Source organism: Lipophrys pholis, assembly GCF_963383615.2.
Source record: "Lipophrys pholis genome assembly, chromosome: 3".
NCBI classification, from domain to species: Eukaryota; Metazoa; Chordata; class Actinopteri; order Blenniiformes; family Blenniidae; genus Lipophrys; species Lipophrys pholis.
In genome coordinates, this window is record NC_137627.1 from 13,659,468 (window position 1) to 13,675,725 (window position 16,258).

At 40.1% G+C, this 16,258-nt stretch overlaps 1 protein-coding gene across 2 annotated transcripts; it reads left to right on the plus strand.

Annotated features, from left to right (window-relative positions):
• The first annotated feature begins 1,161 nt into the window (after positions 1-1,161).
• On the plus strand, positions 1,162-14,787 carry mfsd1 (major facilitator superfamily domain containing 1). 2 transcript variants are annotated; one of them, XM_080459481.1, is made up of 17 exons: positions 1,162-1,413; positions 1,612-1,664; positions 2,835-2,947; positions 3,063-3,105; positions 3,204-3,271; positions 3,826-3,934; positions 5,426-5,528; positions 6,112-6,210; positions 6,399-6,510; positions 8,805-8,861; positions 9,211-9,367; positions 10,541-10,638; positions 10,772-10,884; positions 10,989-11,036; positions 11,206-11,272; positions 14,361-14,466; positions 14,701-14,787. In XM_080459481.1, exons 1-17 carry the CDS (start codon positions 1,257-1,259, stop codon positions 14,758-14,760), a joined length of 1,563 nt encoding a protein of 520 aa, XP_080315607.1. In that variant the 5' UTR covers positions 1,162-1,256; the 3' UTR covers positions 14,761-14,787. The 2 variants fall into 2 exon arrangements, with proteins under 2 accessions (XP_080315607.1, XP_080315606.1); XM_080459480.1 differs by lacking the exons at positions 14,361-14,466; positions 14,701-14,787 and adding an exon at positions 12,819-13,255.
• The last annotated feature ends 1,471 nt before the right edge of the window (positions 14,788-16,258 follow it).

Genomic DNA, 16,258 nt, shown 5'->3' on the forward strand with positions numbered 1-16,258 from the left:
GTAGCTCATAAAGAGTGATCATTTGAGGTAACTGCCTTTCTGTCATCTTGAACCAGTTCAGCCATTGCCCTCTTACCTCTGCCATCAACTAATTTGTACACACTGGATATTTCATAGTATATAACCCTTCAGTCAGAGTCAAGGATGTTTACATGCTGAGAGCTGAATGTATCTAATTGGTTATAATTAAACTGAATAATTTACCAAAGCAAGGCAAGGCAAATGTATTTATAGAGCACCATTCAAACACAAAGATAAAGATGGAAGATGAATGCATGGATATTTCATCATTTTCAAGCCTTTTTATGTAAAACCTTGAGATGACTGCATGAAAATCTGCAAAGATCTGTTTTTTTTTCTGAAATATTCAGAGCATTCTGTCTGGTGCCAACTTAAACTACAGAAGAGTATCAAGGCCACTGAAGAAAAAGGTCAAGATGTTTTTTTATGTGAAAAAAAAAAGTTGTTTTTAAATTTTATTTATTTTTTAATACAAATTGGAAACGTCCATCTCTGGTCCATCCACACGCCAGTGCATGTGACTGCTTCTACAAAATGCACTGCAGACAGTTTAAGGAACTGGTGAAGCTATGGTTCTGAGCACATAAACACAGTGCCGTTATCATCAGTATTAGAACTTTAGAGACACAGTGCAGCCTGCAGCTCTCCGTAGCGCCTCACTGCTTTCTTACAGAGTATGGGGGACATAGGCACTGATCCCAGGGTGCTTATAAAATGTATTAATATTAAACAAGGAAATCCGACGTCCATAAGCAGTAAGCAACCCTATATAGTCAGTGATTTATGTGATTTATTGTGATTATTTCGGCATCCACGTGCAAACGATGAGGGATGGACCAGAGGAGACCGACGTCTCCAGTTTGTATTAAAAATAAATAAATAAATAAATCTTGACGTTGATTTTCCGACTTTTTTCTCGAAGTGCATTTTTTGTTTTACCTCCGAATAAATTTTTTTCGTCCGTGGCCCTAATACTCTCCCGTACCCAAACCACAAAGACTGAAAGACACAAAAATAATAAATGAAAGTATTCAGACGTCAACAAACTGAACGGCGCGCAACGTTACGTCACGTGACGCTCCGTCTGCGCGCTCACGTCCATTTCCTGACTTGGAGGAAGACTTTCGGTCACGTGACTCCACCGGCTGGCGGTCATATGACTCGCGGTGCTCCTGCGTCTCCTCTCTCTCTCTCTCTCTCTCTCTCTCTCTCTCTCCATTCACAAACACAGGAACATGGCGGAGATCGAGGAGCAGCAGAACCTGCTGGGAGCGGAGCAGGAGGAGGACGCGGCTCCCCGAGGAGGCGTCCGACCTCTGCCCGCTATCTGCGACCCCAGCCGCCTCCCGCACCGGGTGGTCGTGCTCTGCTTCATGTGCTTCCTGGGATTCGGTGAGCAGCTCCAACCGCATCCCGGCGTGTGTTATTGATGGAGAGACTTGAGTGAAGTTCAAACGAGAGCTTCTAGACTAGTTTGTTTGTGTTGATGATTTTTTTTTTTTTTAAATATAATATATATTTTAATACAAAGTGAAAGCTGCAGTCTCGTCTTGCCCGCTAACAATAAATACTGCGGGTGTTTTCTTCCAGGAAGCTACTTCTGTTATGACAACCCAGCTGCACTTCAGACTCAAGTCATCCAGGTGATTCTGGCAGCATTGCTTCACATTCATCCCGAACTCCGTTTACACAAGGACAGGATTAGTCTGTGCAACAAGACAAATCTACAGAGTGATTCAGCATCCTGTTACAGGGCCTTGAAAACGTATTTAGACCTTTTGTTGTTGTCACATTATAGTAAAAAACGTATGTATTTTATCAGAATTGTATGTGATAGGACAACATAACCAAGACCAGAGGTTTCAAATATATTTTAATTCAGTTCATGCAGCCCAATTTCATCTTGAGTAGGTAAAATAGTGACATAATAACCTTTTAAATATTAACTTTAAAGTTTTTATTCATAGTGGCACAGAGTATAAATAATGAAAATATCTATATTATTGCAAAAACAAACAATCCAACAACAAGCAATTACTACAAAAAAATGACTACAATCGCAATATAAAGCCAGTATGAAACCTTATGCAAAATATAGTAAAAGGTCCCAAAGCCTTCTCCTATAGCTTGTTGCATTATGCATGTTTTTACTAACTCAGCCTGACAGCATGGCTTTGAGGCTAGAACAAGGTAGTTTGCTTTCATGGCAGCATCGTCTATCAGCTCGGGTCTCAGTGTTGTGTTCGCTACTCTTAAGAAATTAAAAAATAATTATAATAAATGTTTCCTTTGAAATACCTGCAATTTGCTCAGAGCTTTTAACGGGCTGGTTTTGGCCCATGAGCCTTATGTTGGACACACATGACAAGTGGCATCAGAGTATTTTATTTGTAAAATAAAAATTGGAAACTACATAGCAGTTGCTTATTATATTTTTTTATAAGTATGCTCCGCTTGTCCTACTGCATAAAATCCCAATACAATTCATTTTTGGAGTGTACTGTAGGAAAGCTCAAAGATTTTAAATACTTCTTCAAGGCGTTGTGCATGGCACATTAAGACAGGGCTTTTCACCCCGCAGTTCGAATAAATCACAATTAGAATTTGTGATTTCTACATGGGCTAGATGCATGTCTTCAAAAAAAAATTTTTTGATTTAAAATATAAAAGTAAAAAGAAAAACATGTTTCATGTGTTTTTCTCATATACACACTGCTCACTCTTGGTTCACCCAAAAAGTGGCGTGTTTCATAAATGCTGCGGATCTCTGCATAAGGGGATTATTCCACATTATACTGTGTTTCTCCTGCCAGGACATGAACCTGAACACTGCAAAGTTCATGCAGCTGTATGCCTGGTACTCCTGGCCCAACGTCGTTCTCTGCTTCTTCGGGGGATTTCTGCTCGACAGGGTCTTCGGCATCAGGTAGCGCAAGCACTCGCAGCATTCGATCCCAATCGATATATTGCAGTCAATAGGTTGTGTAAGTATTGGGCACGTCATTCCAGGTCAGGTTTGTTTACTGTTGTTTTCATTCCAGACTGGGGACCATCATCTTTTCCCTTTTCGTCTGTGTGGGGCAGGTGGGTATATTTTGAACCGAACCTATTTAATAGAAAGGAGCATTTCAGGCGTGTTCTCGTTATGCACCTACTTCAACTTTTTTTCCATTCCTACTCAGGTAATATTTGCCACTGGTGCTTTGGCAAACCGGTTTTGGCTGATGGAAATGGGACGTTTTGTATTTGGGTAAATGGTTTTCATCTGGTTATAAAAAAATCTAATTCTTAAGTTACAAAAATGATGTCAATGAAGAAAACAAATATAGGATTCTAAATGGTTATTTTCTTTGTTGAATAATCTGTTTTATTCTTTTCAAGCAATCATTTATGTTTGCTCTAAAATGTAAGAACATTTAGGAAATTGTCAATTATATCAAAACTTGAAATGCATCTTTTGTTTTGTATTGTAACAGTTCACAATCCAACAATATTCAGTTGATTAATGGAGCAAGAAATATTCACGACACTGCAATCTAATGAGAAAGAATGTTACATTAAATTCCTTCTCTGCATTTAACCCATCATATTCATAGTTAACCTTAACTGTTACAACACTTAAAGGCAGTCGATCAATTAATATCTGATACACGAGCTGCTGAAGAGAAATTAAAAATAAAAAGGTTGCCAATGATCCTGTTATTGGTTCACTGCTTTTACTTTTTTTTGAACCACTCTGACTCATTGCTTAATTGGGCTTTCCATTTTATTAATTTATTTTTTATTATTTTGTCCTTTGAGTAGCATTGGAGGAGAGTCCCTGGCTGTGGCCCAAAACACATATGCAGTCAACTGGTTCAAAGGAAAAGAGCTCAACCTGGTGTTTGGCCTTCAGCTGAGCATGGCTCGACTGGTAAGTACACTGCCAATAACACAATAAAGTTATAAATGCTTAAAAACATTTTTTTTTTCTAATGCTACACTGCATTCACAAAGTATTCACAATGCTTCACTTTTTCCACAATTTTTTAATGTTTACAGCCTTATTCAAAGAATGCAATACATTTCTTTTTTTTTTTTTTCCCTCTCAAGAGTCTCTACACACAATACCCCATAGTGACAATGTGAAAAACCTTTCTTGGAATGTTTGCGTGTTTATTCAAAAATACAAATCTATTAATGTATATATATGCAGTATCCACAACCATGAAGCTAAAATCAACTGCTGTATGCCTGTTGGCAAGACTACGTCAAAACTACTGCACAGATTTTCTTGACATTTTCACCACCGATAGATATTAGGCCGTGGAAGATTCCATTCAATTTTGGAGGTGATCCGGAAACCTTTGGCAGACGTCAGAAACCTCTAATTGCTCTTGTTAGACATGATTTTGAAAGGCACACACCTGTTTGGTCCCACAGTTGACAGTGCATGTCAGAGCGACCTGTAGACCTGAGACAGAATTGTCTGGACACACATCGGGAGACTACAGAAACATTTCTGCTGCTTTAAAGGTCTCCGTGAGAACAGTGGCCTCCATTATCTTTTAATGGAGAAATTTCAGAAGGACCATGAGAAACAAAAGGAGCGAATTCTGTGGAATGAATGTTGAAGCATCATATTTAAAAGAATCCAGGCACTGCACACTGCTGTTCAATAGCATCCCTACAGTGAAGCATGGTGGCAGCAAGCATCATGCTATTGGGATGCTTTCCAGTGACAGGAACTGGGAGACTAGTCAGTATAGAGGGAAAGATGAATCCAGAAATGTACAGAGACATCCTGGATGAAAACTTGCTCCAGAGCATTCTCAACCTCAGGCTGTGGCGAAGGCTCATCTTTTGGGGAAAACAACCCGAAGCACGCGGGCACAAGATATCAGGGGAGTGGCTTCAGGGCAACGCTGTGAGTGTCCTCGAGTGGCACAGCGAGAACATCTCTGGAGAGACCTGCAAATGTCTGTGCACTGATGCTTCACCTCCAACCCGATGGAGCTTCATAGAGCAATGGGTGAAGCTGCCCAGAGATCAGTGAGCCAAGCTTCTGGCGTTGGATTCAAAACGATTATAGACTGTCGCTGCAGCCAAAGGTGCATCACAAAAATAATGAGCAAAGGTTGTGAATACTTGTATACATGTGATTTCCTAGTTTTTCCATTTTTTTTATTGCATTTGCAGACTTAAAAAAAAAAAAGAATACATTGTCATTATGGGGTATTGTGTGTAGAGTTCTATAGGAAATAAATGCATTTCATCCATTTTGGAAAAAGACGAACATAAACAAATGTGGAAAAAGTGAAGAGCTGTAAATACTTCACTGTATTGTGGATATGAGACGAAATTAACCATCATTTACATGGGCGAATGAAGCTTCAAGTCCACTCCCTCCTCTCTGCTCCTCAAGGGCAGCACAGTGAATATGAACATCATGGGCTGGGTCTACAGCAAATTCACTGATGTCACTGGCTCGCCTGGATACACTACACTTGGTGCATCGCTCATGATAGGTAAATATTATATGGTTACGATTTCACATCTGGCTTCCCTCCAAAACAAAACAAAACAAAAAAAAAAAATGACACTTCAAATTGGCTCCGGTTACATATTGAGATTCTGGTTACAAGCACTATATCTCCGCCTGTGCTGAGGATACTAGATCCTCTCTGTGTAACTAACGATCTCCGATAACGGAGGCCGGGACAGAGAGAAGTGGTTTAGGGAACTAAAACCGCTTCTCGCTGCCTCAGATGAATCACAAGAGTTGGAAGCAGTGTCGGTTCTTGTGATTTTCTCCCTCAGCTACGTTTTTTTTTTTTTTTTTTTTTTTTGCTTTTACTGATGTGTATAGGCTTCCACTTTTTTTTTTTTTTTTTGCGCACCTTGCACCTGTGTGCTTTCTTTTACGGTCTGTCTCCACTGCAGCTGTAAGTTAAACTCTAATCGGATCGCCTGACTTGCGCATTAAGAGCAGCACTTAAGAGTGCATTTTGGTGTCGACTCTGAGTATCTTTCGCTCAAAGTAAAGCAAAATAAATCTGTGGAGTCATTCATATTCAGCTTGTCATTTCTTGTTCACTTTACTCCTCTTAGCTGCTGTAACCTGCCTGTTCTCGCTCTTTTGTGCCGTTACGCTGGGATTTCTTGATAAAAGAGCGGAGAGGATTCTCCAGAAAGAAGAAGGGAAAACTGGTAACGTTCTCCAACTTATCAAGATCATTTTATTCTACTCTTCTTCTGCGGTTTGCATTTTGCCATAGATCATCACTCCGCTCTCTGTTTCCTGGTGCAATTTAATATATTTACATTTAATATAAACGACTATATTAATCTACAGGTAACACAAAGCGATGCGTTCTGTCTTTGGTGTTTCATTGTAGGTGAAGTGATCAAGCTGACAGACGTGAAAGATTTCTCTCTCTCTTTGTGGCTTATCTTCATCATTTGCGTGGGCTACTACGTCGCCGTCTTTCCTTTCATCGGGCTGGGACAGTGAGTATCGTATTCATTATTCATTGTCCACGTAGTCGCGTCGGGTGAAATCTTACTTGAAAATGCAAAAATCTTCTGACAATTTGCCGAGTTTAAGGTCAACGAGGTATTGTAAGTCACACCTGGAAATAATGTTTCATCTGAGTTCACATTATACACACACACACATTCTTTCAGTGGCCTCTACATGCCTTCACATCTCTGAAGTTGTATGTTTTCATGGTCATTTTTCTGTTTAAAGGATCAGATTTTCTCTTTAATCCTGAAGTTGCAGTCGGTGGATCAATCCCTTAATGCCGTGCAGTTTGACCTCGTCCAGGTTCACCTAAAGCGTTAAAGTTGGTTTTGTTAGTTAAGCCTAATGAACCTTGTTCTCTTTTATTCCACTTTTGTTTCTTGTTGACGGTAACATTGTAATTAGAAGAAGAAGCGATCCAACGTGCAGTTTACCTCAAAACATGGCAGATATGTAATTTTGAGGAACCTATTTGGGAGTTGCAGACAGTAAATGGAACATGTTTCCAATTGTCAGCCGTAGGGCTTGAAACCTAGTCGTTAATGTGTTGAGGGTTTTGAGAGACTTTTCACATTTGAAACTAATGAAGATACAAACGTAAAATGTTGTTCTTAATGTTTTTTGCAACACTGACATGCCTTGTATTGAACCCAGGGCTGTCAAAATTGAAACGTTAAAGCAGATTAATCTGATTAAAAGTTGTTTTTTTTTTTTTTAATGCAATTGACCCGTTCGCAGCAGAAAATGACTCAAAATCACAGAAACATCAATAGCAATGCATTTTGGGCAGTTTGTCCCGAGTTCCCATTGGTCCGGTAGTTGCAGGATCTCTTGGGAGTGGTGGGCGGCTCATTCAGGAGCTCACGACAAGCTGGCACCGGCGGCTTGCAAATGTCTCGCCACTTCTGTATCCACTGTTCCGTGTGGGAGAAGGAAGGAAGAAGCGCTCAGTTCTCCTCTCGAACAATGTCAACAAGTTAGTCTGTCTCAGTGGCTTGACTGAAAAAGGAGTAAGAGGAACATTAATGTGGTCAAATGTTTGTTGTGAAAAAGAGAGACGGTCTTAGTCATCATGAACTGTTAAAGGTGTTTGATAAAACCCTTTTAAGTGAGTCTGTTTGCTCATGCAAATGATTATAGATTCAAAATGAATGATATTTAATTATGGTTTATCGGAATTAATCTACAGTAACCCTGTCATTAATCTGTTTAAAAATGTGCATCTTTTGATTGCACTAATTGCATCTGAACCAAATATAAGAGTTGGTCAGTGAGGCAGCAATTGCCAACTTCACACCGACATGACTCTTGTTTAAAGATCAAATTTCACATTTATATCTGGTGTATTATGGTTTTATTGGGCGATATGCTGTTTCATGTGGCCTCTCTGCAGTGGGAATACATTGAACTTGGATAGTTTGTGTGTAGTTTTGTCAGAGAACAGCTTAAAAACCCATTCGAGAGGCTTTTCTTTTTATTTATTACACACATAGTTACAACACATGAGGAACTTTTTTAATGTAAAAACATCGAATTGGCATCACAACAAATAGGCAATGCTTAATCTTTTCCATAATAATTAAAAAATGTTCTCAAATATTTTTTATCAGCTAAAGCAGTGACAAAGATGATTCTAGTTTCCTTGAAGCTGAAGCCCTTTCCATCAGAATACACATTTACCCATTTGTGCCACTTTAAAAAACAAAAAAAACAACAACCCACCAGTTGTTTATGATTGGTACCTGAAAAAGAATATCATTTTTATTTAAGCTTGATTGAAGGATGGGCGAGACGTCGTTCTAAGCGGGAAGCATTTTGCAGCTGGGTTGTGTGGTATGACTCGAGCAGAGAAACCGCCATTCAATTAGTACAATGCCTGAATGTGAAGACGTGCAGCCTCACAACATTGTGCTGTGATCAGAGCGAGGGAGGGGGAAGCCATCAATGGAAAAGAGGTTTGACAAATGGATTTGCAGTGAAAAAAAAAAAAAAAAAAAAAAGCAATTGCAGCTATCGCAACCTATATTTCCTTCACTCAGAGGCACTCTGAAATCACTTAGCGACTGACATAGGTTTTTGTTTTTTTTTCCACAGAAGGTCACAGCTTACAGAGAGAATGGTTTTCATGCAAATGTGGGCATGAAACAATATATAGAACAGTGAGAGTGACCCAGCTGCAAGAGGAAACTCAATTTCTTTGTCATCTTATCGGCGTTGGCATAAAGGCTTGAGACACACTTTGTACCGTGACCTGGCTTGTTTTCTTTTCATTTCGCAGGGTTTTCTTCATTGAGAAATTCAACTTCTCCCCGGCTGAAGCCAGAGCTGTCAACAGGTAACTCAGGTCAGGCTTAAATGGGCCGTTGAGACCAACTTACCTTCCGGCAGTAACACACTTATGATTGGCTGTAGCTGTATGGTTTTTTTGGGGGTTTTTTTTCTGCAGGGGTGCATGTTTCTTTTCACTGTAGATCAGGTTAATAGCTGTTTGCCCAGTGCCTTGATAATGTGTCGTCATTCTATTGTCTCTTAATAGCTTAAGCCACAGAATGATACTTGGACTGAATTTGTCCTTTAATCAAAATCCAACAAAAACCCAATATGGTTCTTCTCCCATGTATATTGATGATAAAGTATTTGTAAATTTAGCGTTGATCCTTCAAGACGTTATTTGTCTTTTGCAGTATTGTGTACATCATCTCAGCCCCTGCGTCTCCTCTTCTGGGCTTCATGGTCGATAAGACTGGCAGAAATGTCATTTGGGTTATCGTCGCGGTGGTGTCGACACTCGGAGCGCACATGATGCTGGCCTTCACCTTCTGGAATCCGTGGATTGCCATGGTAACGCCCCTGCCAACCCTTTTTGCCCTTGAACTAAATTTGATGTTGTACTTTTGCTAATGCTCGTCTCATTAATTAACTGTGCTTTGAGCAAGTGTGGCGTGTTTTCCATTCTGTGACGCGCCTGTTCGATGGCGGAGCCACAGTGACTGTGGAGGTTCAGTGAAAGAACAAAGCGGATTTCAAGTTATTATTGACTTTTTGTCCGGCACACCCATTGATTTGCTGTGCAGCCACCTTGTTTTAATCTGAAGCACGTTTCCAGGATTTCCTGGTAAGGATAGAAGTTTCTATGTAAAAGAAAATTAAAAGAAATCGATTGAAACATTGATTTCTGTTTAACTAAAGAGCAATGTGTTCGGGGGACGCCTGCATCGGTACCGGTTCAGATGCATTCTTGAGCATTATTTTCTACTGCATAATCCTTCGAAAAACTGCCTCGGATCTTTTTTCTACAAAAGCATGACTTATTTTTTGAAACTTAAAATGGAATGAAAACTCAGCAAATCCGCCCGGTAAGCCAAAACACAGGTCTGAGGCTGTGTTCTGACTTGTGATGTAATTACCCAGGTCCCGACTCAAGTAAGAGAAACATTAAGAAGTCTACTGGTTTGTGTGGCGCTCAATCAAATTTTCAGCATTAGACCAATATATATATATATATATATATATATATATTGATCTCGATAGATGCTGTGTGCTGAATGCAGCACAATGCATGTTTGTTTCATTTAGTGAGAAATCATTGGCAAAACACAAAATGTATTAAGGAGTTAGAACGGCTGCAGGAATTCAAACTTTATGCACTACATTGAGAAAAAACTCCATTTCGTCCCGTGTGTGGTCTGCTCGCAGCGCACCAGTCCACACTACAGCAATGCGTCCATTAAACTTCCATCAGGCAGAGACCTATTTTTCAACATGCACTCATACCTCTTGTTTGGTGTGCACCGAGGTTGAAAAATCTCGCCAGGCTTCTTGTTAACAAGATGGTTACAAGATGAACACGGTCTGATTGCCCAAAGATCTAAAAGAAACCTGTCAGTCGGTGGTGTATTATAAAGCAGACCTGTGTCACCCTTTAACGTGCATTCTTGTTCCTTTCACCACACACTGTTAGTTTTGTTTTATAAGGCAGTTTAAAAGCATATGTTTCCCTTGTTTGCTTTCCAGTCACTCCTTGGTGTGTCATACTCTTTACTGGCCTGTGCACTCTGGCCCATGGTTGCCTTTGTGGTTCCTGATCATCAACTGGGAACTGCGTACGGCTTGTATGTACCAGTAGACGATAATGCACCTGAACATATGTATTTACTGCTTTGCTCAATAATCCAAAAGTAATATATTGCATTATTTTTTATTTTTTTCCATTGATGCTGATTGTGCCTGTTGCTGGTCCACCAGCATGCAGTCGATTCAGAACCTGGGACTTGCTCTCATTGCCATGGCGGCGGGAGCCATCCTCGATAACAGAGGATACCTGTTCTTGGAAGTGTTTTTCTGCGCCTGCATTTGCAGTCAGTTTTATATAATTTTTTATTCTTTGTACATGTGTAGTGTCAGACTCTTTCACACGTTTGAATGTTTTTTTTCATCCATTTTTCTTTTCCCTTTCTTGCAGTCGCACTGATGGCAGTGGTGGCGCTGTATTTCGTGGATTATCTCAAAGGTACAAGAAGACAAGAGGCCTGAACTCAGCCGGCGCTCCACTTCTCCCACTCCTTCCCTCATAATTAGCATTTGAGACTTCTCTCAAGCTTGTCTCACTCTTTAGCGCGCTCGTCTCTTTACTATCACACTGACTCACTTCCTGCTCTCTCCGTCTGCCTCTCCTCCAGGAGGACATTTGAACCAGTCAGCCGGAGCCAGAGCTCGACTCCAGAAAGAATCCACTCCAGATGCAGAGTGAGTAGCTCTGACCCTCCTTTCCTCCGTCTCTGCTTTTCTTTATTTATTTTTTCCCTTCCACTTGCCCAAATAGATATTTTTCTCAGAAACATGTTGAAGAACTTACTCTTGTAATCAAGTGGCTTCGACATCTTGTGAATAACAAGCCCTTAAGCGCTCCGGGATGGCTCTTCCACTTAAATACACTGAAAGTATATTTTTGCTCAACATGTTGCAGGGGATTTTAATAAGTCTCTGCTGAAGTTATTACTGTAAAAAATGGCATAAATACATTTGTTTTCATCTGTTGAGCATTATTTATAATGTGCTGAGGAGGGCCTATGAATGACTCGAGTGAATCTAGATAGGTTTTTCATAATAGGTGCATAATCAAGTTTTTAGTTTACAGTTTATTTACTGAACTGGTATCCATAGACACACAGTCAACATGGGAAGGATTCCTGGTAATGGCTAATATGGATCGTGTTACGGTCAGGGTATGAATCATCCAGTGATAATTCCCGGTGATAGGTACTATATTTTCCAAGTACCTCGTTACGGTAGCGGGACCCATCGGCAATGGAACCTTGCTGAGCGTCCCAGGTGTTCCTGTGCCGTGTCCAGTCTCCAGTGTCTCCTGCACGGATCCCGTGTCTCAATAGTTTTCTCTCCAGCTGCCGGCGCTCCAGTTCTGCCCGCTCCTTCGCCGGCGCGTCTTCCTCGCTGCGGCGTTATAAAGTCTCTTTGAAAGTCTTGTTAACAACAACTTCCTGCGCCTGATCACCAAGTCAACATTTATTTTACCAACTGAAAATGAAGGAGACAGTTGCCTGTTGAAACAGCAGGTTTGAACCAAACTAAAATATCTTTCTTCTTCTCTCCTGTCTTTCTTCACACCTCGGTCTGGGTGAGATGGATCCGCGGCCAAAATGCACAGCATGCAAATGCATTTTTGTGACAGAAAGTTGATGCAAACATGCAAAAATCGGTGAACCACTTATTGTTGATTTAAAACCAGGTCGACGTTGCACGAAGGATATGTCCTTAACGCACCACAAACGGTGGTATTAACGAATGTTTACGGAAAGGAGACTCGTATTTGAAATGTCATCGCTAATGGGCACAATCAGCTGGTGAACAGATGGGATTTGTTTGTTTTCTTTTTCTTTTCCCAAAAAGTTTTTCCTAACCCTGTAACACATAAACCCACGGATTGAAACATTGACCTCCTTTACTACAAGGAGCAAGTCATGGTTTTCTACTCAGCCCAGCTGTGGTTATTTAGGCTTTTTTCTGATATACTAACTAACATGTGTGTGTGTTGATAACACACCACATGTTGGTTTATTTTACATTATGGGAAGTTGCACTGTTTCCCTTGGGGGGGGGGGGGGGTCACAGCTGGTGACTGGTTCTCTGTTCATGTCTTCGTTCTTATATTGGTTTACATTGGGCTCTGAACAAGGTCACTTCTGCTTCTTTTGTCTAATTTTAAAATTCTCGTCACATTTCACGGATTCCAGACCGTCTAATGTTCTCTGCTCTGCGTTCTGATTATTTCCAGATGATGATGAGTACACGCTGATGGTTCTGGGCCTCAGCGCTACCAAGGCGGCACTATCCCAACTTGGAGGCTGTCGATCTACTGTCAGGGGGCGGGGCTCTGGGACGGACTCCGCCCACTGATGTCACCTCCTGTTCCTCACATTGGAAGTGGCCGTGTGGCTTTGACTGCTGTGTAGCCCGAACCAAGTCACATTTAGCAGTGACTCCGATTTAAGCAAGAGGTTTATTCAGGGAGAGAAAAAGGCTTGGATGGTTATTTAGTATTTAAAGCCATTTTAAGTGATTTTAATTGTTCATCAGAAGATGAAACTTTTAACTAATGGACTGGTGCCTGTTATTGCTATTAAATAGTTATTACCTTTTATTATATACTGTTCATATGGGACTTCTGTATCAATCCAGTTGTTTTTAAATGAATATTACGATGAGTCTGTTCTTTGATTGTTTAATTTGACAGATTTTTCAGCTGGACCCTGACCACTTTGCAGCTCTTCCATGTAAATATCTGTTGTTCACATTTTGCAGTTATAGCTCACGCTTGTTGCACTGTCCTCATGCACTGTGAGTCTATATTCAGTTTTTTATATATATATATATATATATATATATATATATATATATATATATAATTTTCTAATCTGCTCTTTGCTCATTTCTAACGGTTCATGAGTTTTTCTGCCACATCATGAACTTACACACTACTCAAGGATGAATGGGTATTAATGCATTTGCCGGTGTCATGTAATTCAGTTTGAGCTTTTTATAAACGCTAATGTGACATTTTTTTAAATATTAATTTCCATCCAGGGATTATGTTGTGCTCATTCTGTCAAGCTCAGGTAATTAGATGCAACCTCACCCTTATATTTGCTTCATCTAAACGGTGCGACAAAACGTCAATTTACTCTGATTAACTGGTACTATTTGAGTAATGAAAATGTGTTTGTCTCATTGTGGTGATGTTGGGGTTCCAACCTGTGGATAGCTAACGTTCACATTTTGCCAATACATATAAAGTAGGTCACTAAAGTTAAAGTGTTGTAATTACAAATTAAAACAACCACTGCCTCGGACAGAAATGCGCTGCTCTCTTCAACTGTCACCGATTTGCACTTACTGCATTGATGCAGTGCAGTTATTGTTTGAGTCTGTTTGTGTTGAGTCATGGAAATGCTTTTAATCTGTGTACGAGATTTTATGAAATTGTAGACAATCTACACATAAATGCAGATAACCAGAAAAAATAAATTGCTTGAAAGATTACCCTAAAACCATTTTGCAAAACGAAATCATGTTTGATATTGAATGGGGGGAAAAAAATGCAATAAACATGTCTTTTTATAAAAAATTTAAAAAGAATCGTTTGAATTTTCATTTTTCACATCAGTAATATTTTTCCAAATAACATTGGTGGTAAGTTATCTTCTCTCTCTTCTGCGGCAGACTGCATGATTGATCCCGTTGGTTATATTTGAATAATTGTGCCCTTGTCTGTGTTGGATACAAAGATGTTCAGTTGGCGACATCATTATTTCTGCAGGATTAAACTGTGGCGCGGTAAACTGACATCGTCCGAGTGTGCGAGACTGGCACCCATGTCTGCCTTTGGCCTGCGAAACCGCTACCTCTCCAGGCTGGGCACACAGGTACGCCCCCAGATCTGCACAAATCACTGGTAATCAGACACGATTCATGCTGAAATGTGTTCATTAATACATTGTCTCTAATCACGTCACTGAGAATACATCCGCTTCTCTCGTTAGCGTCCTTTTAGAATATTACTGTTTCAGTGCCGTTACTTCAGCCAAAGCAGCCCCTCTCTTTTTTTTTATTTAATTTTTTTTTATTAATTTAATCCATCTTGTCCTGTCTGCTCTCAGCTCCCAGACCACTGCTCTCCACATGTGTCATCGCTTGCCCACAGGAGTATTTTGAAATGACGTCCTTCATTCAGCGGTCTGCTCCTCCAACACTTTAAATCTGTTTATTCTGGAAAAGTACTCCAAAAATGTAATGCCTACAAAATGACTTTTTAAATTTTTTTTTCCATTGATGTTTTGTGGCACTCTTTAGCTTAACGGTGTTTTTAACCTTCACACATGAATTGACTGTTCGGGGTATTTCCCTCCATATGTTTGTGCTTTTGTAACTAGGAGGTCTATGAAGTTGCCCTCCTGCTTTGTGATGAATGGATGCAGTATGAAGACTTGATCTCCGTCAAACAACAGGGGGCACCAATTCCCTCACATGCTGAAACCTTATGTCTGAGCTTTTGTTAATTGTAATCATCAGTTCCAGTTCTGGCATTTTTCTCCCTCATGTTAGCTTTTCCTGTCAGGATTTTTTTATGTTACAACAAGCTACTAGAACATACTGCAATTTGATGAAATGTAATATTAAGCGGGGACGTTTTTTTTTTTTTTTTTTGACTTGCCGGATGTTAAATTATCAAATACACTTTCCTGACGTGTGTGATTAAATTAGTAAATACGTCTTGCACACAGTGAAGGCAGTTGACTTGTGTTTACTGCTCTCCAGTGATGGGACTCACTGAAGCCTGTAGTAGAAGTAATTATCTGATGAATGGGCTCTATTCTCCCGACCCTGTTTGTGCTGTCTTCATCCTGCAGACGCATGCTGGGTCGCACTCTCTCCTCCTTACTCCCCCTCGACAAGAACGGGAGCTCCTGGCACTGCCGATCAGAGCCCCTCAAAGTAAAGCAGAGGATTTGCACAGCAGCTTAAACCACTAGTTTGAAGGCGATCGTGGTTGCGCTCAGATGATGATCTTCCTGGTATGAAGACTATTACGCGTAACTACACGGTGATCTGGCACAGAACAAGCGGCAAACACAAATGCATAAAATAGTGAGTACACGGGGTAAATTCATGCACTGGCCTGGACCTATAAAACGTCTTCAACCTGAAACAGTACCCAGTGGAGAAATTAAGGAAAGGGATTAGCAAGTCTGTTGTCAAAAACGATGCAAAACGTATCTTAATTATGCTGGTCAGCTTGCAAATGAAAAGTTTTTAGGCCTGAGGTGTGCAGTACCAATAGAATGACACAGCTGAGAAATGTTATACTGCAAAAAAAAAAAAATATATATATATATATATTTTTATGATTCCACCAAAAAGCCTCAGCTCTCCCATATCATAACTGTGGTTGCAGAGCGAGGTAACTCACTGACTGGGTTCTCAGAGATTTAAGATGGGGTGTACAGGGAGTACCGAGAGTTAGACTTTGGGGTCTTCCCAAAAGTGATACAAAAAAATGACAACTTTATTTATTTTGAACATGTAAAAAAAAAAAAGTGAACGAAAGAAAAACATCAAAATAAATGAAACAAATGTAGAAAAGATCATCTGTGTTCACATGATCGGAAAGAAGTCCCAAACTTATTTTATCCTACCCCTTTGCATCTGACTCATGAC

Coding starts and splice junctions, on each gene's coding strand:
- mfsd1 (XM_080459481.1), top strand. CDS start 1,257: ATGGCGGAGATCGAGGAGCAGCAGAACCTGCTGGGAGCGGAGCAGGAG. Junction 11,037..11,205: donor TTTCGTGGATTATCTCAAAG/GTACAAGAAGAC, acceptor CCTCTCCTCCAG/GAGGACATTTGAACCAGTCA. Junction 11,273..14,360: donor GAATCCACTCCAGATGCAGA/GTGAGTAGCTCT, acceptor TTATTTCTGCAG/GATTAAACTGTGGCGCGGTA.